The sequence below is a fragment of the Balaenoptera borealis genome (assembly GCF_965194805.1).
Source record: "Balaenoptera borealis genome assembly, chromosome: 12".
Lineage (NCBI taxonomy): Eukaryota > Metazoa > Chordata > Mammalia > Artiodactyla > Balaenopteridae > Balaenoptera > Balaenoptera borealis.
The window spans coordinates 52,692,307-52,712,591 of record NC_138869.1 but is presented as its reverse complement, the minus strand read 5'-3'; the positions used below and the strand labels follow the sequence as shown (position 1 = coordinate 52,712,591).

The 20,285-nt window shown below is 43.9% G+C and overlaps 1 protein-coding gene across 8 annotated transcripts in view; it reads left to right on the top strand.

The window, feature by feature from the left end:
- Positions 1 to 20,285, top strand: part of CTDSPL (CTD small phosphatase like) — a 126,179-nt gene that overhangs the window by 75,856 nt on the left and 30,038 nt on the right. For all 8 annotated transcript variants that reach the window (XR_014232903.1, XM_082348737.1, XM_082348741.1 and 5 more), the window contains one exon: positions 15,673 to 15,827. Coding sequence is in view for 7 of the 8 variants with exons in the window: in XM_082348737.1 (XP_082204863.1) it covers positions 15,673 to 15,827 (155 nt within the window). In the remaining variant the exon portion in view is untranslated. The remainder of the gene's footprint in view (positions 1 to 15,672; positions 15,828 to 20,285) is intronic.

Below are 20,285 nucleotides of genomic sequence, written 5' to 3'. Positions count from 1 at the left end.
TTTTCTTTCTTTCTTCTTTCTTTCTTTCTTTCTTTCTTTCTTTCTTTCTTTCTTTCTTTCTTTCTTTTTTTGGCTGTGTTGGGTCTTCGTTTCATGCGAGGGCTTTCTCTAGTTGCGGCAAGCAGGGGCCACTCTTCATCGCGGTGCGCGGGCCTCTCACTATCGCGGCCTCTCTTGTTGCGGAACACAGGCTCCAGACACGCAGGCTCAGTAGTTGTGGCTCACGGGCCTAGTTGCTCCGCGGCATGTGGGATCTTCCCAGACCAGGGCTCGAACCCGTGTCCCCTGCATTGGCAGGAAGATTCTCAACCACTGCGCCACCAGGGAAGCCCTTTCATTGCTTTTTAAAATTGTTTTTCTATTCTCTATTTTGTTTATTTCTACTCTAATCTTTATCATCTTCTTTCTTCTGCTAATTCTGGGCTTACACTTCTAATTCCTTGAAGTGTAAGGTTAGATTGTTTACTTGAGACCTTTCTTCTTTTTTAATGTAGGCATTTACTACTATAAAATTCCCTCTTCATACTCCTTTTGCTACATCCCGTAAGTTTTGGTATGTTGTTTTCGTTTTTATTTGTCTCAAGATATTTTCTAATCCCTTTTGATTTCTTCTTTGACCCATTGGTCGTTCAAGAGTGTGTTGTTTAATTTCCACATATTTGTGAATTTTCCAGTTTTTCTTCTACTGTTGATTTCTAGTTTAATTCCATTGTGGTCAGAAAAGATACTTGGTATGATTTTAGTCTTCTTAAATTTGTTAACACTTGTTTTGTGACCTAATATGTGATCTATCCTGGAGGATGTTCCATGTGCACTTGAGAAGAATGTATGTTGTGCTTTTGTTGGGTGGAATGTTCTGTATATGTTTGTTAGGTCCATTTGCAATATAGTGTTGTTCAAGTCCTTTGTTTCTTTGTCTTTTCTCTAGATGTTCTATCCATAACTGAAAGTGGGTTATTGAAACTGCTACTGTCATTGTGTTGCTGTTTGTTTCTCCCTTAAGTTCTGTCCATGTTTACTTCATATATTTGCATGCTCTGATGTGGGTGCATGTATGTTTATAATTGTTATGTCTTCCTGGTGAATTGACCCTTTTACCATTAGATAATGTTCTTCTTTGTCTCGTGATAGTTTATTTTTTTAAAAGATTTTTGATGTGGACCATTTTTTAAAGTTGTTATTGAATTTGTTACAATATTTCTTCTGTTTTATGTTTTTGGTTTATTCGCCCCAAGGCATGTGGGATCTTAGCTCCCTGACCAGTGATCGAACCCTCACCCCCTGCACTGGAAGGCAATGTCTTAACCACTGGACCTCCAGGGAAGTCCCATCTTGTGACAGTTTTTGACTTAAAGTCTATTTTGTCTTTATAAGTGTAGCTACTGTCCTTTCTTTTGGTTACCATTTGCAATGAATATCTTTTTCTATCCTTTCACTTTCAGCTTATGTGTGTTCTCAAATCTAAAGTGAGTCCCTTGTAGATAGCATATAGTTGGATCTTATTTTTTGTAATCCATTCAGCCACTCTGTGTTTTTTTATTGGGGAGTTTAATCTATTTACATTTATAGGAATTACTGATAGGGAAGATCTTACCATTACATTTTTTTAAAATAAATTTATTTATTTTATTTATTTTATTTTTGGCTGTGTTGGGTCTTCATTGCTGCGCATGGGCTTTCTCTAGTTGCAGTGAGCGGGGGCTAGGCTACTCTTTGTTGTGGTGCATGGGCTTCTCACTGTGGTGGCTTCTCTTGTTGTGGAGCACAGGCTCTAGGTGCACAGGCTTCAGTAGTTGTGGCTTGTGGGTTCTAGAGCTCAGGCTCAGTAGTTGTGGTGCACGGGCTTAGTTGCTCCACGGCACATGGGATCTTCCTGGACCAGGGCTCGAACCCGTGTCCCCTGCATTGGCAGGCAGATTCTTAACCACTGCGCCACCAGGGAAGCCCCCTTACCATTACATTTTTTTAATTGTTTTCTGTCAGTCTTGTAATTTTTTTGACCCTCTTTTTCTTTCTAGCTCTCTTCTTTGTTTTTTGTTTTGGGGATTTTTTTTGGAGTGACATGCTTTTATTCCTTTCTCATTTTCTTTTGTCTCTCTTCCATGTGTATTTTCTTTGTTGTTACCATGGGACTTACATTAAACATCTTATAGTTATAATAATCTATTTTGAGCTGATAACCAAGGCCACTTTTAATCTTGGCACCGTTTTTAGGAATAAGGTACAACAAATGGATTTTTTAACTTTTTCACTTTAACCTTCCTTTAATTACTTTAATGGAGTTAACTAGAATTAGTGCATGTATATTTTATGAGCCTAATGCAACTAAATCCCAGTGGTATTTTTTTAAAACTTGATAAAGTGATTCTGACATTCATCTGGAAGCATAAAGGGTTAGACTATCCAAGAAGTTTTTGAAAAAAAATAATAAAGGAGGACTGGTACTATTAAATATAAAACATTAAATCTACAGTAGCAAAGCTATGTGTTACTGGCACAAGAAAAGGAGTGGGATGAGATGGGATGGGATGGGATAGGGTAGAACAGAATGCCCAAGTCATTGTATAGGATGAATTGTTCAATAAATATTATTAGTATATTTGACTAATCTTTTGGGGGGAAAAGGTAGATTCATATATCCTACTGTGTACCAGAATAAACAGGTAAAACCGATAAAACAGATAAAATGTTTACTTTAAAAGATATTTACTTCAAACTAAAAAAGAACTAGAAGAAAATATAAGTGAATAGTATATTGTATTAGGTTGGGAAGGAATCATTTGAAAAATGGTTAGATTTGACTTCCTAAAAACTAAAACTTCTGCACATACATAGCTACTATTTTTAAAAAGTAGAAGGCTGAAAACAAAGTGATGCAATTTCCAATGTACAGAACAGTCCAAGAATTATGTCTCTAATATGTGACAAAGGAACACTTATAAGTCAAAGAAAAAATATAGAAAAATAGGCAAAAATATATAAGCACAGTTTTCAAAAGAAGAAATAGAAATGACCAAAAAGTATATGAGAGGGACTTCAGTGGAGGCGCAGTGGTTAAGAATCTGCTTGCAAATGTAGGGGACATGGGTTCGAGCCCTGGTCTGGGAAGATCCCACATGCCATGGAGCAACTAAGCCCGTGCACCACAACTACTGAGCCTGCACTCTAAAGCCCGTAAGCCACAGCTACTGAGCCCGCACGCCACAACTACTGAATCCCACGCGCCTAGAGCCTGTGCTCCGCAACAAGAGAAGCCACCGCAGTGAGAAGCCCATGCACTGTAATGAAGAGTAGCCCCTGCTCACCACAACTAGAGAAAGCCCGCGTGCAACAACAAAGACCCAACGCAGGCAAAAATAAATAAATAAATTTATTTTTAAAAAAGTATATGAGAGATTGTAGAACTTGGATGGCAATCCAGAAATGCAAATTAAAGCAACAGCAAGTTACCATTTTCACCTTTCAGCTTGGCAAAGGCCATTTAAAGTCTCAGAGTTTGCACAGCCTAAGTGGAACACCCCATGAGGGGGTGTGCATACACACTGCCTCTCTAAGTGGCAGATTGTCCATAGATATCAAGAGGCTTGACGTTTTTTTCAAAGACTTTGGCCTTTGAAAAGCAGTTACGCTTCTAGGTATTTCTTCTAAGGGATAAATCAGACGTGCACATAAAATTATGTATGCTATGCTCACTGCCATATTATTTTTGATGATTTAATTTTTTACTTATAATGTATGATATACAGTATGCAATTATTATTTTAATACATGATACACAATCCAAAGGATACTAAAGAGAATAGAGTGAAAAGTAATTCTCCCTCCCTTCTGGTGTGTCCTCCATTCCTCTCCCATGGGGCAACAGTTACTTATAGAGATACTTTTTGCACATATAAGAATATGCACACACTTGTGCTTTCTATTTTGTTAATTTATTTGATTTTGTATTTGAAGGTTGATGGTAGTGCACTAAATGTTCCAGTGTCCTTGCTTTTCTCATTTAATGTATCTCAGAGTGTGCTCCATTATCAGTAGGCAATATAATGCAGAGGTTAAGAGCCCAGACTACTTGGATTTGAATAAAGTCTACTACTTACTAGCTGTGTCATCTTGGGCAGGTGTCTTAACTTCTCTGGACCTTAGTTTCCTCATTTATAAAATGAATATAATAGTAGTCCTGACCTCATAAGATTACTGAAAGGATTAAATGAGCCAATGTATGTAAAGTGCGTAGAATAGTGCCTGGTGCATCTTAGGTAAGATAAGTGTTGGCTGTTATCAGTGCATATGGAGCTGCAGCCTTCTTTTTCCCAGCTGTATAATACTCCACACCAGGGATAGATAGATCGATAGATAGAGATATATAGATATATAATATTTTGTCCCACATTGATGAACAACTAGTTTGTGCTGAGGTCAGCATTGCCGTTGCAAACAAATTGCAGTATTATGACACAATTTGAAGGAAACAACATAAATGTCCAAAGTTAGTTTAATTATGACACAGTGCACATCCATACAGTGGAATCCAATACAACCAATCAAAATAAGGTTGTAGAAGGATATCTGATGAAATGTGAAAATGTTCACATATTAAGTAGAAACAAACATTTTAAATATTTACTCAGTTTTTTCCACTATAAACATGATGTAGATTGTAGAAATTGAGAAGTGATTAAAAAAAGTATAAAGAAAAATAATAATTAACCTAGCCCTACAATCCAGAGATTGCTGTGCTTACTTAACATACTGGTGAATTTCACATAATCTCTCTTTCAGAAAACTTGCATTAATTACTTTATAGGAAGTAGGAGTTGCCATCTTTGCTAAACATGGCAGGGAGCTGTGAGTTGGGTTCCCCAGATGAGGGTTGGCCATGTGTGGGTGGCACAGATTAAAGCTGTTTGGAAGAGGGAGGCTCACTGTGGGCAAGAGGGCGTCCCAGGAAAGACATGCTGCTCGGCTGAACATGCTCTTAAAGAATTGCAGGAGCTGTTTCTTTTTATCAAATCAGTCATTGTCATTGTTCTGTGTTTCCTTTCACACATTCATTCGTTCAATAAACATGTGTTATGTCAGGCCTATTTTGTACTATTGTGTTTCTAGATCTTAAGGACTGAGACATGAACAAGATACTTTCCAAGCCAGTACCCCTGGAGCCTACCTTCCCCAGCTTGTCCAGAAGCACATGACAAAGTTACAGACATCGGGCAGCACAGTGTCTGAGGTGCCCCGCCTGACCACAGATGTTTCCCCACTTGTCTTCATAATGGTCATTTCTTGTGGCTGCACAGTATTCGCTCCAGTTGCTGTGCACTGATTTAACTAAGCACCCCGCTCTGTTGGACGGTCAGATTACCGGCATAAATACCTTGTGGTCTTTGACACGTCACTCACCTACTTGTCATATGGGTTGTTCCAGTTTACAGAGTTACCAGCAATGTGTGAGTGAATGGGCCCAGGCCGTCAAAGCCTTACCACCATTGGCTATATGTTTTTATTTTTATCATTGCTGCTTGTTTCTTAGGTCCAAAACTGGACCTCGTTGTTTAAACATTCATTTATTTGATTACTGTTAAATTTTAACCTTTGCTTCCTCTAAATAAGTGCGTCATCTGTTTAAATCCTTTGTTCCGTTACTTATTTTGGCTCTCAGTGTGAAAAACAGACTCTATATAGTGATGGTTAAGAGCTCAGATTCTAGACCCACACAGACCTGGTTTATCTCCAGCCCTGCTACTTCGGAGCTGTGTGACGTGGGGCACAGGGGTTTGGGGAAGTGCTGAGGCCAGGAAAGGCATTCCCAGCCGAGGGGCTGTCCTGGGAAGCTGAGTCACAGAGTTTGGTGGCCTGGGTACATTCGGGGGACGGCACAACAGCCACTGTGTCTGGCTTCATCTAATAGGGTTGCCGGGAGTATCACTGGTTCATTTTGGAGTTTTCAAAAGTGTGGTATTTGGAGTGAAGGCAGGTGGCCTAAGGCTTCATATTCAGAGTTTCTCCCTGGAAACAAAACCCCAACCCATCAAGTGCTGGGGAGAGGCAGGGAAGGGTGGTAGGAAGGCCGGGAGCCCTGCAGCCAGGCTGCTCTGGCTTTGACCCCCAGCACCCTCACGGCACAGTTATATGTACTCCTGGTCTTGTCTTCCCATCGGAAAATGGGGTGATCGTATCGGCACTGCACATCGTGAAGGCCACAAGTGATTTATGTCAGGGGCCTCACACAAACAAGGCACTCAACTAACGTGGGCTGTTACGAACCAACTGTGAACGGGGAAGCGCATCCTCCCATCTCAGAGGATGAGATTAGGATTTCTCCTGCCCGGTTTTCAGCCATCGGCCCTTGCGGGCCCTCCCCTTGATTTCTCACTGCTGGAGGAACCACTGCCAGTTAACAGGCTGCAGTGGGGAAAAGAGCTTCCAAAGGTACATTTCTTTCACAGAGTGGCGGGTGGAATTCCCTGAGCAAATCGATCACTTGGGAATAAAGTAGGGACTGATGGGACATCTTGAAAAGTGACTAAGTCCTTTTCCTAGGAGAAAAGGATGTTTGGAATCTCAGCAGCTACATCTGCTTTTGAACTCTGTGCGGTCTGTGCCCTGGCCTCTCCCCACCCCCAAACCCCTCCCCCTTTTTTTCAAACAGGGGAAAGTTGTGTTTGTTGACGACTCTTTCAGGGTGGGAAAGGAATGTAATGTATGCATAGACTGCCCAGAATTTCCTGTTAGACACCCATTCCAAACCTCGGCCCTGGGATGCATTCCAGAGATTGCAGCCCAGTTCTGGAAGAGAAGAAATGGTGCATTCATTTAAAAGCTGACCCTCAGAGGAACTCCCCCTCCTCCCTTAAAAAAAGGTGTTTAGCATTTTCTGTGGTAAAGTGGTTGTGAATTCAGCTGTACAGTCTCTTCAGGGTTGTAATGTGCTCTGACATCCCCATGTATGGAGAAATAGCCTTACTTTGGGAAGCTCTGGTGTCCAGTTTTGCAGCTGTAACAGCATTGGTGTCCACATATTTTTAATGTTCTGCTGCAAATACGTGGATGAGACAAATCTGCTACGCAATACCTTTCTCACTTCTGCTCGTAACATGAAAGAAGCTGGTTCTGATGGCAGGTTTTGGTGCTATGACACATTAGCAGTAGACTTCGTGTGTTAAGTCAGTTTTCTCCTAGAAATTCTGTTACTCCGGGTCTTTGGTAGTCTGGACCCTGAGTCGGCATGTAGGCTGGCTTGGCATTGTGGAAATGAAAGGTAAACCTTGTTCTCTATAGCTGCCAAGATGCAGTTTCTTCACTTGGGGAGAAACTTGAATGATTGGGGGTGGAGTCATAGTTGGTAGCAAACATTGCCACCTATGTTTCAGCTACTTTCATCTTGACCCTGAAGCACTCCTTGGATCTATAGAGATGGGGGAGGGGGTCTCTGGGAGTTCGAGGTCAGATCAGAGATAAGGACGGATGGGTGGGTGGGGTGCTCACGGAGGAGAGTGTGTAAAGCCCTGAATCAGTGTAGACCCCAGAGGTTGTGATCCTGCAGCCAGGGATCCAGGACGGTTCCTAAGCCTCTCCACATCTGGAATCGAAACCAAGTCAGAATTGTCAAAGGGCAGTGGTTATGTGACGTGGGCAGCTATCATGCTAACCAGGAAACACTGGCTTTGGGGTCAACATGTCCATTTCTGGGTACAGAAGGGAACCAGTCAGGTCAGGAAGTAAGTATAAGAGGATGATCAGAAATGCCCCTCTCGGCCTGTCATACCAGCCCATTGTGGGTTCCGTTGTGCCTTCCGTCTGTTGGCATACACACAGTCCTCTTGTCTCAGTGGAGGGCCAAACCCCACCGTCAGCCTTGGTGGACTTTCTCCAAGACTTTCCATGTTTTTAACTACAACACTTTATTTCTAACCATATTTCATGTAAGATTTCCTCAAAAAGGCCTGAATCCTAGGGTTTAAGTTTCACATGTGGAGCTGCTTCTTACTTGTTTGTTTACTTTTTCTAACGTTATTATCATTATACAAAGAAACCTTCACTAGATAGGAGGTAGAGTTTGAAAGAGCTACTTCATGTTCTAAGTTTAGAATTCACATAACCAGAACCAAAATGGGTCTGCCTACATGTTTTCTCCTAAAGCCAGGCTGTTTTTGTGAGGACTGTTGTCTGGATACAGTCACTAACTTCTGTTCACAGTGAGACACTGCACTGGGCCTAAACCAATCATCAGTTTTTGTTGCTATATCTTAAGCTGCTGATAGATTTTCTCTCTTACACAAACATACAGGGTTTTGCTGCATCCACACAACAACCCTGTGGGGGGTAGGTGTTATGATTCCCATGTTACCTGTGTGGCTTAGGTAGATGAATTCACACTGGCGAACAGAAGGCAGGGCTGAGACTTGAACCCAAATGTAATTCTAAAGCCCATTTTCTTTCCATGTAACTTGTATTTAAAGTCAGTTTTCAGGGCTTCCCTGGTGGTGCAGTGGTTAAGAATCCGCCTGCCAATGCAGGGGACACGGGTTCGAGCCCTGGTCCAGGAAGATCCCACATGCCGCAGAGCAACTAAGCCACAACTACTAGCCCGTGTGCCACAACTAGTGGCTACTAGTAGTAGCCACAACTACTGAGCCCGCGTGCCACAACTACTGAAGCCCATACGCCTAGAGCCCGTGCTCCGCAACAAGAGAAGCCACTGCGATGAGAAGCCTGTGCACCGCAACAAAGAGTAGCCCCCGCTCGCCTCAACTAGAGAAAAGCCCGTGTGCAGCAACAAAGACCCAGTGCAGCCAAAAATAAAATAAATAAAATAAATAAATTTTAAAAATAAATAAATAAAGTCAGTTTTCAAATAAGAAATTCCATTCTAGGCATGTTACATAAAAGAGGCCACATCTGTGATTTTTAAACATCCTGGAAATCTGTGATGTATATAGATAGCCTACATTAGTCATAATCTAAAATTTAAACTCAGTAGTTCCAGTTACAGAAGTCAAACCATGACGTGTGTGGTACAGATCCGATCACGTCATTCCCCGGGTCCATAGAATCAAATCCAGACTCATCACCATGGTTTACAAGGCCCCTGCTGTCATCATCCCCATCTCATAACACCTGGCCTCTTTGATTTCTCAAATATTTCATGCTCCCTCTCACTTCAGGGCCTTTACACGTTGCTGTTTCCCTACTTCCCTGCCCCCTCCAACAATTTTATAAAACTGTCAGCCCAGTTGTCAGACTACTTTCTTCTAAGAAGTCACTCCTACCCACCCGCTGCCAAATCTGGACTTTGTGCCCTTCTCTGGGCCCCAGCAGTGCCCTGTGCTACCCCATCATAGCAAGACTCGTACTGTATTAGAATTGCTTATTCTCGTGACTCTCCTCCTAGGCGTGCGTGTTGTGAGGTAGGGATGGTGCCTGTGTGATTTATCAGCGTCTCTGTACTGCCTCCCCTAGGAGCTCGCATTTTCAGGGATAATCCTTTCCATTGCAGATAGCATAAACCCAATTCGTATTGGCTTCAAAGAAAAAGAGATTCACATAACTGAAAATGCCAGAAAGGTCTGGTTTACTGAAATCAAGTCAGAGATCTGCCCCTCTGCACATCTCAGTTTTGGCTCATGTGATCAGTCAGGTAGGTGCTTCTCGCTTGGTGGCCAGGATGGCCGCCGGTGGCTCCAGGCTTACATCCTGCCAGCTTAGCAAACCAGCAAAAAGAGAACATTTCCTCCAATAGCCATAGCATGAATCCGGGGGCCAGCTTTCCTCGGCCCAGCTTGGGTCATGCGCCCATCCCTAAGCCAATCACGTGGCTCTTCTTGGCCAGGCTTTGGTAATGGACTGAGAGTTGGTGAGGTGAGAGTGGTGGAACTTTTACCAGAGGAAGGGTAATGGATCTTGGCAGGCAAAAATGTCACACGTCTACTATACTCCCCGTCGGCAGCTGGTGCTTTGAAGATACTGGTTCTTGCTACCGGACCAGCAGTCTGCCAAGAGAGACCAGGGAGGTATTGGGGAGGCTTCCTGTCTCACCTTGAGGACTGAAGACTCAAGGAAGGCAACCATCTCTGCACTCATGTTAGCCGCCCCATTCATAGGCCCTCTCTAAGCCCCTCACCTGCTGTGCTGGAGGATGGGAGGTCCCCAGCCCTTGAAGGAGAAAGAGGGGGGGCGGTGTATGAGTGGGAAGCAGGGTGTTCATCTGCTGGCTGCAGTGACACCAAGTACAGGGACAAAGAGAGAGTCATTAGCTCCCAGGGTGTATCGAGGAAAACGGGGCCACGTGCCTGTTTGTCCTCAACGTCACACACTCCCCGCATGGTCAGAGGGCTCCAGGCACATGGGTGAGGCCCATGCCCAGCGTCTCCAGCTCTTCACAACCCTTCCCAGGATTTCTGCTCCACGCAGCCCTGCTCAGAAAAATGTGGGACGTCTTAGGATCACCCCATCTGCCCCTGCCGGGGATCTCCCCGTCCTACCCCGTAGGATGCCATTTTCATGGGCCAGCCATCTGTGTGGAGAGAAGGGCAGCTGCTGGGGCCAGCCACAGGCATGTCTGCATTAGCAGGACTGAGGAAGAAGAAGAGGAGCTCCTTCTGATGGGCCTGCGCTCCCAGAGCCTGGGGGAAATGGCAGCATACAGTGGCCCAGTAGGGGAGCCTGCAGGAGAGACGTGATGGGTCTGTTGGTCTCCTTGCCTGGTCCTCACGCAGTCCTCCTCCCCCGGGACGGTGCTCTCTTTTGATGCACAGCATGGGGCAAGGAGCCCCTGGATCAGATGCAGACAGGGCAGGGGCAGAGCTCAGCAGAGGAGGGTTGAGCAGGTGGGCAGGAGAGAGTGGATGCTTCCTCCCTTCATCTTGAAAGCAGTGTTCTTTTTCTAAGGGGAAGCAGGTAAACGGTCCCCAGCAGCATTCACCTGGACGCTTCACCGCTCCCTCCATTTCCTTTCCTCATCTCTGCCTCTCCAGTTTTTAGAGCAGTTGAGTAGAATCACTTCTGAGATTTTTCTAGTTTTGCTTTCTAAATTACAGTTTAAGTAACCAAGGTTTGTTATAGTAAGTTATGCCTCCTGGTTGTCAGATGCCAGGGAACAAATGTGGACCCACAGGATCCAGCCTTTGATCCGGGACTTACCAGCAGAACCCCTACTCCTTTACAAAGCAGAAGCTCTTAAGAAACTAATGATAATAATAAGAGCTGACATTTATGAAGTGCTTACCCTGTGCTGGGTACTGTTCTGTGTACTTTATATGAACTCATTTAATTCTCACAACAAGCCTATTGTTTCCACTTTACAGATAAGGAAACTGAAGCACAAAGAAGTCATATAACTTAGGTCCCGTACATTTGCTGGTCGAGCCAACACCTAGAAGGCTGACTTCAGAGGCCACGCTCACAACCACCAGTCTCCTCACTTGTTGGGCTACACCTCGGTGGGTCATGTCAATAATTAATTACGGGACACAGAATCAGCAGCAGCGAAACAAGTTCTACTGCTATTGTAGTTGTCCGGGGACAGAATGATGAGGGCCTCAGCTGGGATATGAAAGGGACAGGGCATTGTTGAGGACAGATTTAAGAGCCACTAAGGGTATCAAAACCAACAACTTAATGAGAGGGAGAAGGGTAGATGTTTAGACTAGGAGATTGAGGCCCCAGGTGAAGAGGGGACCTGCTGGGTGAAGCGGTCCTAGGAGGCATCCAGAAGAGATGCCCATCCGGCGGGCAGGTGGGTAAACTGGCCTGGAAGTCGGGAGAGAGGAATGGGCTGAAGATGTAGCCCAGACAGACAAGTGTTTATTTGGGAGTTCAGTGGCCAAGGAACAAATCCCTTCCACTGGAACAGGCTTCCTCCAGGAGGTGGGCTTTGAACCAGCCCCTGAAGAACAGGAATGTTCTCAGAAGTGGGGTATGAGGAGAGGAGGAGTGGGGGGTAGGATGTCAGCGTGATGAGGAGCCTACCGTGAGGAGGAAACCGGACATGAGGTGCACAGGTGTGGGCGTGGATAGCAACAGGAAGGTGATCAGGGAAAGCAACAGAAGACTTCGCAATAATTTTTGATGATGTTTTCCTCCTAAATCTGATAAAACATGGAAATCTTTATGAAATGTTCGAGACTGATGTTCAAAGTTCCTACTCTCTCCTTTACTCCTCCAAAGTATTCTTAAAACCAGTGTAACTGGAAGATGTATATATTAAACTGATTTTCATACCCGACTGTTACAGTTCTGATAAAGACCTTCTTCTGGCTCCCTGGGCCACCAGGGGGCCTCTCGTGTCATCAGTAGGGACATTCAAAGGGGCGAGTGAGGCCAGGTGGTGAGAGGCCGAGTCTTGATTAAGCACAGAGAAGGAGCAGGACCACCTGTGTGTCCAGGGAGGGTGAGAGGCTGGGTGGGCTGCCAGACGGGAAAGCCAGTGGGAGCACTCTGCTGGGGCAGATCATGGACTTGGTGCCCTCTTTTCACGTGGGCCCCTCTGGTTTGGGTTGGTGGGCATGTTCCATCCCGGCAATGTCACGGTCCGGGGCTGAGCCTGGGCCACCACAGCAGTGACATTTACCTCCTGCAAGGCTTATGGCGCTGCTCTTGCCTGATTTTCCCCTTTGCAGGCATGGAGTGGAAAGCGGAGGAGTAGGTGTAAGGGTTTAGGTTTGGGGGTAGGATATGGTTTCTCCTGAGCTTTACAGAGTTGCTGAAAGAAAGCTTAACGAGACTATTTTCTTTCCCTCTTGTTAGAGTAAAATGTAGTGACCATAAAACATTGGGAAAATATAGAAGGAAGAGGTGTAAATACCCAGAGTCTGACAATTACTGTTAACATTGCGATATATTTTTGCCAATCTTTTCTCTACTACAATCTCTTTTCATTTGTTTTTGCAGAGTTATGATCAAGTCAGATATACAATTATTTGTCTTGCTTTTTTGATCTAATGTTATAAACATTTGTCCGTTAAAACATAGATGTTGATTTCGTGTATCGACTGAAACCCTTTTACCAGAAGTTTATGAGTAAATCAAGGGCCTTCTGGATTGTAGCTGGTGGAGAGGCCGCAGCTGGGGTGGAAGGCAGCAGGGTCATGAGACCCATACAGCCCACCTTGACCTCTGAGGAACAGTGAGTGCCGTGGGCAGGGTGGGCTTATGCTGGTCCTGAGGGAATCCAGCCATTTCCCCAGCCAGCCTGCTTTTGAGAGCACCAGCCCAACCCAAGGGTGATTAGAAGATTCGAAAGCCCCCAGCTGCCCGGAGGTTCCTACAGGCCCTAGTAGTGACCTTATTTAGCAGGAAGATGCCTGGACCCTCCCACAGCCATGAGCTGCTTCACCTCTTCCTACACAGACGGGGGAATGGAGTGAGCTGCCATTGTGAGGGGCGATGGCCTCCCAAGTGACCCAAGCAAATAGTGACCCTGCAGCCCTCTTTGCGGCTGCCACATGGCAAATAATCACATGGTGGAATTACAAGTAGCTCCCTGGCTCCACGGTCAGGATTTTTTTAGCACATAAGTTAGCTTGTTAATGTGTTAGTTAGTTATGGGGAAGATTTCTGTGACCCAAGGATGAAAACCGGATCCGGGAAAGTGCATTTTGCAGAGCTGTTTACTGCCCAGCCTGGGTGTTGACGGCTCAGTGTCACCAAGACATGAACAAAAAGCTTGTTTGCTTGCAGAGAAATGTGCTCTCAGCCGGGGAAGAGACAGTTTTTTCTTCCTCTGACTAAATTATCTGAGTGAGGCATAAAAAACTAAAATACCCAAAGTAACAACAAAACAGCTGAACCAATCATTTATATTAAATATGAGTTTATGGCAGTGCTTTTCTCCCCGTTTGGCGTGTTCCCTCCTTCTTAATCTGACCTGAGTTGTTTCAGAATTGTCTTCAGCGTGGTGCATGGGGAAAGCATGCGCTCTGGAAACTCTGGGTTTGAATCTGGGCACGTGCAATTACTAGCTGTATATTCTCAGCAGTTAGATGGAAGCAATCACACCTATCTCCTTGGGTAGCTGTGAGGATGACATGAGATGAGGATTGTAAAGTACTAGAACCCAGAGGGCTGGCCCCAGGAAACAGTGGTCACTATCGCTGCCACCACTGCTGTGTGGGAGGCCTCTGTGCCTGGTGGTCCTCATGGTCTGGTCTGGCCGGGCGAGTGGGGCCTGAAATGAGAAGATGGGTGCCCTGTGACATGAACCTAAGGATTCATAAGGAAGAAGAAACAGCCAGCTTTTCCAGAGATTTATGGTTCTAAAGATCATCTTTAATTAATGAAGTTTGTTTTCTTTTCGCCTGTGCTAGGCAGCTTGCGGCATCTTAGTTCCCTGACCAGGGATCGAACCCGGGCCCCGGCAGTGAAAGCACGCCAAGTCTTAACCACTGGACCGCCAGGGAATTCCCAATGATTATCTTCAATTCACACTTCCTGGGCCATTTGCCTAAACCCAGGCTAAAGACCATCCAGGCCTGTGGAGCCGCTGGCAAAACAGCCTTTCAGTCCTTTTTCAGAATTTCTGAATGCATTTGGTTTTGCTGCTGGCAGAAGGGTACCTGCAGACTTTCAGCAAAGGTTTTGTGATCTCTTGAGAGGGCAGGTGCTATACAAATCCCTCAAGTGTACAAAGAGGAATCGTGCCAGAATTGCTTTGTGGGAGAGATGGGCTCCAACAGTTATCATGCGAACTTAATAATTTCCTACAGTGGTGATCTTCCCATCAACCCCAAGCATGGTCCCTGTGCCCGTAGCCTGTACCCAGACGTGGTATGTGGTGGGACTGCTGCTGACCCGCCCAGACGTGGTATGTGGTGGGACTGCATTCCCAGGGCTAAATGCTCCTGCACCTCCAAGTTGTCAACCTCCTCCCCTGAGGTGTGTTTCTCATCGGTACTAACTTTCGTCTTTTATTTCTGACTTGTGGCGACTTGTCTTGAGCCCTGGATAACAGAAAGGATCCATCCCTCCCTCCGGAGCCTCAATCCAGGACAGGCCAGGGAATGAGTCGGTGGCACAGTATTGCCCTGGGTCTCGTGAAGATAGGCTTTGCCCTGGCCAGCCCCGATGTTCTGTCCCACCTCTCCTGCTGTTTCTGTTTTAAGTGTGGTGGGAGCCCCCACCCCTGAGCTCTGTGGGTCCAGGCTCCCATCAACTTCTTGACAAATGGCAGAGTTTAAGAAGAGGGCTGCTTTGTGCCTTCACACATCTTATTTCTTAACCCATGAAGTTAGTTGTTTCCATGGTGAGCAGGGAGTGTCCAAGAACCTAGTTTCAATGTGACTCTTCCTTGGTACCCTTCACAGAGAAATGCTTCTCAGCGAGGGACAAGTCTGATTTGTGCCTGCAAGGATCTATGTTTTGAAGTAGCACTTGTGCAGGGTTGGCAGACTTTATCTGCTGGTCTCAGGAAGGCAGATGGCCCCGGGGATGGGTCAGCTAATGAGCAAGCAGCCCCCACTGGGCCGAGATCAGGGGAATTCTGTCCAGCAAGCAGGACTGGACTCCATCGACTGTCTGGCCCTCTGGGAGTCACGTCACAGTCTTTTAGGGGAACTTCCTGGCTCCCCTCGTCTTCTGGTCCTGAGTTGGTCTCCACGTGTCAGGGCTCTGGGACGGCTGCACGTTCGAGTTTTCCCGTAGTATTACAGTTGGCCACGCTGTGCTCTGTTTCTCTTCCAGCATCCCAGTGCAACGTCAGCCTGAAGAAGCAGAGGAGCCGCAGCATCCTCAGCTCCTTCTTCTGCTGCTTCCGTGATTACAATGTGGAGGCTCCGCCAGGCAGCAGCCCCGGTGTTCTTCCGCCGCTGGTGGAGGAGAACGGCGGGCTTCAGAAGGTCAGTGCCGACGCGGAACTTCCGCCGCCGCGCGTCTGTCCCGTCCTTGACGAGCATCCTTAGTCAGAATCCGTGACAGTATGTGCGCAGCCATTTACTTAAAGATTTGAAATTACCAAAAAAGTCATCTTTTTTGTTACAGGATATGTCAGTCATTCCCATTTAGCAACTGAAGAACATACTTGATGCGAGTTATAAGAGTCACTTCACATTTTTGTAACATTCTGTCGTGGGAAGTTTGTATGAGAGAGAGAGTTAAAGAACCAGGAGCAGACAAAGAAATGGAAAGACCAGAGGAGACACAGAGACTTGGGAAAAAGCCAATAATAAATATAAGTGAATTTAACTACCTTGTTTAATAATAAACGTATTTGTTATATATTCTTTCATATGTGTCAAATAAAAAATTTTAAGTCAGATCATCACAATAGGTTAAAAAAGAACAAATTCCACCCACATGCTGTCTAACAGACCTCATATTCAAAACAAAATGACTCAGAACAGTTAAAAGTAGGCGAATGAGCAAGAAGACATCACACAAGTATAAACAAGAAGAAAGCAGGGATTATAATAGTAATCTCAGTCGGAAGAGAATTTCAGGTAAAAATCACTGAAAGAGACAAAGGAGATTATTCATTATGAAAGACACAAGAGTCATAAAACTTTATATCCCAAATAACGTGAGCAGAAGACATGAACTGACGTTTCATAAAATAAGAAACACAATTGGTCAGTGAACATGAAAAAAATGTTCAATATTGTTAGTAATCAAAGAAGTGCAAACTAAAACAATGAGATATCCTTTTCCATCTATCAAATTATCAAAAGATATTTTTAAAAGTAATATTTGGGTTTGGCATGGGGGTAGTGAGAGAGAGAGTAGAGGATGTAAATTGGTTATTGGTAGGAGTGTGAATTGGTTACACCTTTCCGGAGAGAAATTTGGCAGTGTGATCCCAAAACCTTAAAAATACACCTATCTGTCCACCCAAGCAGTTCCTCCTTATTGACATGAGTATGGATGTGCAAAGATTTAACCATAAGATACTATCCAGCATAGATTATAATATTGCAGAATTATAAGCAAGCTGATCATCAACAATAAACAATAAAAGACCTATACAGTAACCATACAATCAAATAGTATGCAGGTATTAAAAATGATGTCTCATAAATATTACTGATATAGGAAAATGTTCACAATATATCACTTAGGGGAAAAAAGGTTAAAATATAGTAGATAAGTATATTTATAAGTAGGTATATGGTCATAAGCACACATACACACACACACACACACACACACACACACACACACACACACACACACACAGGCGTTTACAAGACCAGAATGACGTATGCCAAAATATGAAGAGATTATTTCAGACTGGTGGAATCTGTGTAAGATTTTCTCTTCTCCTCTGTGCCTTATTTCTTTTTCTTTTTTCTTTTCCCAATTTTCACAGAAAAGCTTAATTAGAAAATAGATTAGCTTAGAAAATAGATTATTTTAAAAGTGCATACGAACGTAAGGAAGAGGATTCTGGGAAGACTACATCTTGAGCATGTGGCTCTGACCATTTAAATTCCCTCTCTGGATAAACCCAGGTGAGCCTGCTGGTGGAGCCTGGGAAGTACAGCAAGGCCTCCACTTTTCCTGACATCTCCAGGGGAAGGAGAGGGCACAGAATTCATTCTCTCTGATACTCAGTAAGAAGCAGGGAACCACATCAGAGGAAAATGCTTGCCTTTCTTGCAGTCCTAGGATGAAGACTTGAAATGTGAAGTCCTGTGAGGTCAACAAGCCAGCGGGAGCCTGTGGATCCCCTTGGAAAGGGCCTGCATTGCCCACTTAATGTGTGTGGTCCCTGGAGGGGCTGCACTGATGAGCTGAATTGCTTTCAGTCTAGTGCCCTGGAGGAGCCCAGTAGTACAGGGACTTTCTTCACCTCTTTGTGCTTTGTCAGCTTGGGCTCTGCTGGACCATGAAAACAGCTCTGCCTCGCAGTGCTGGGCCTTGCAGTGTTCCCTCATTTACCACTGCCGAGAAGATTACACGTTGAAAATCTAGAATGTGAGACTCCCACTGAGGTAAAACTAATGGAAAAGGTAGAAGAAAATGATAGTTAAAGAAATGAATTTTTTTTTTGACCCTGCCTCACAGCATTTGGGATCTTAGTTTCCCGACCAGAGATCGAACCCGTGCCCCTGCATTGGAAGCAAGGAGTCTTAACCACTGGACCACCAGTGAAGCCCTGAAATGAATTTTGAGTATACAAATAACTTTTAGAACTTAAAAAAAAAAAACGCTTGATTTCTAAATACAAAAATTCAGTAAATGAACTGAGAAAAAGAGTGGGAATGATCACTGATGAGAACTGCATTAATGTTCTGGAGGAGCAAGTGGAAAAAATATCTTACAATTCAGACCAGAAACACAGAGTCAGTAATTGTGAGAGGTGGGAAGAAACATCTAGGAGACCTAACATGCAAATAATAGGAATTCCAGAAAGAGAAAAAGTAATAGAAGAAAATTTTCTTGAGCTGAAAAAAAACCTTGAATTTGCAGATTGAGAGGATTTACCAAATCTGCAGCAGGATTATTGGCGGCAAGAAAAGGAGCACATGTATGCCTAGATATATGCCATTGAAATTCTGAAATTTAAGTATAAAGAAAATCTTACAAGCTACAGGAACAAGGTATTTTCAAAGAAAAGAGAATTATACTACCACCAGACTTCTCATCAGCAACACTGCAAGCCAGAAGACTATGAAAAAATGTTTGCTACTGAGAGAAGAGTTACAAACCAAAATTTCTACATGTAACCAAGATATCGTTTATCTACTAAGGCAAAAGAAGTACATTTTCAGACATGGAATGATTCAGAAAGGGGACAAAAAAACAATCTGGGTGAGATTGATATTCAGTTATGATATAATTGTAGAAAATGTAGGAATAAATACAATTGTTAGGAACAGAACTGTGACAAGTAGCACAATTAGAAAATAGATCCTCAGAATTCACAGAGAGTGAAAGGGGAAATAAACAGAATTGTGAACAAGCCATCAAAATTAAGGAAAGGGGGTACTTCCCTGGCGGTCCAATGGTTAAGACCCCTCACTTCCAATGCAGGGGGCACAGGTTCGATCCCTGGTCAGGGAACTAGGATCCTGCATGCCGTGTGGTGCAGCCAAAAAGAAAAAAAAATTAAGGAAAGGGGAAAATAAGTAACAATAAATAGGAACCTAACATAAAGAGTAGGCATAAAACCAAGTTTAATGAACCAAATTCTCCTAACAAAAGGCCAAGACTCTATCAGATTGGAATGACAAATCCAGCAGGATGCTGTCTCCAACAATACACCTGTATCAGATAGGAATGATTTTGGCAGCAAGTAAAAGAAAACTGACAAATAATAACTTAGCCAAATAGGAGATTATTTTTCTCACATATAAAGCCTGATGCTGGCAGTTGCTGGATATAGTTTAGATGCATGGTGATACCATCAGTGTCCCAAAAACTCTTTCTGTTCTTCTATCTTTTGATCTTTCTGCTCCACCGTTCTTGGAGTGTTTGCCTTCATCCTCATGCTTTTTGTTTACTATCATCTCAAAGTCACAGGCTTTGGATATCACATCCACATTGAAGAGAACACAAGAGGAAGGAGTAGCACTAGCCATGTCTGTCCGTTTTATGGAAATGCTTTCACAGAAAGTCCCAGGAGACTTCTGCTTATGTCTTATTGGCCAGAACTTTGTCACCTGGCTGCCCTCCAGCAGCAAGAGAGGCCTGAAAGGGGAAGGATATATACCTGCAGATTCCTGCTCTCAACAAAATCAGACCTCTTTTCACAGAGGAGAAAAGAGGAATCACTACTGAGTAGATTTAGGGTCAGTGTGAGTTCAGTTATGCTGCAGTAACAACTCCAAATCCTCAGAGGCTTAACATAATGAAAGTTAATTTTTCATTCATGCTACATGTTTATCATGGGTTGGCTGGGCCATCTGTTCTGTGGCAATGTCCAATAGAAATATAGTGTGAGCCACATGTGTAATTTAACTTTTTCTAGCAGCCTCATTTTTTAAAATATTTTTTAAAACTTGAGATTGATTTTTTTAATTTTATTTTTTATTTTTTTGGCCATACCATACGGCTTGTGAGATCCCAGTTCCCCAACCAGGGATCGAACCCAGGCCCTCGGCAGTGAAAGCACAGAGTCCTAACCACTGGACTGCCAGGGAATTCCCGAAATTGATTTTAATAATAGATTTTTATTTAACCCAATATGTCCAAAATGTTATTTCAACGTGTAATCAATAGAAAAAATTATCAATGAGATAAAATTTACATTCTTTTATCTTACTAATTCTTCAAAATCTGATGCATATTTTATACTTACAGCACATCTTAAATGTGGACTAGCCACATTTCATGTGCTCAACAGCTACATGTGACTA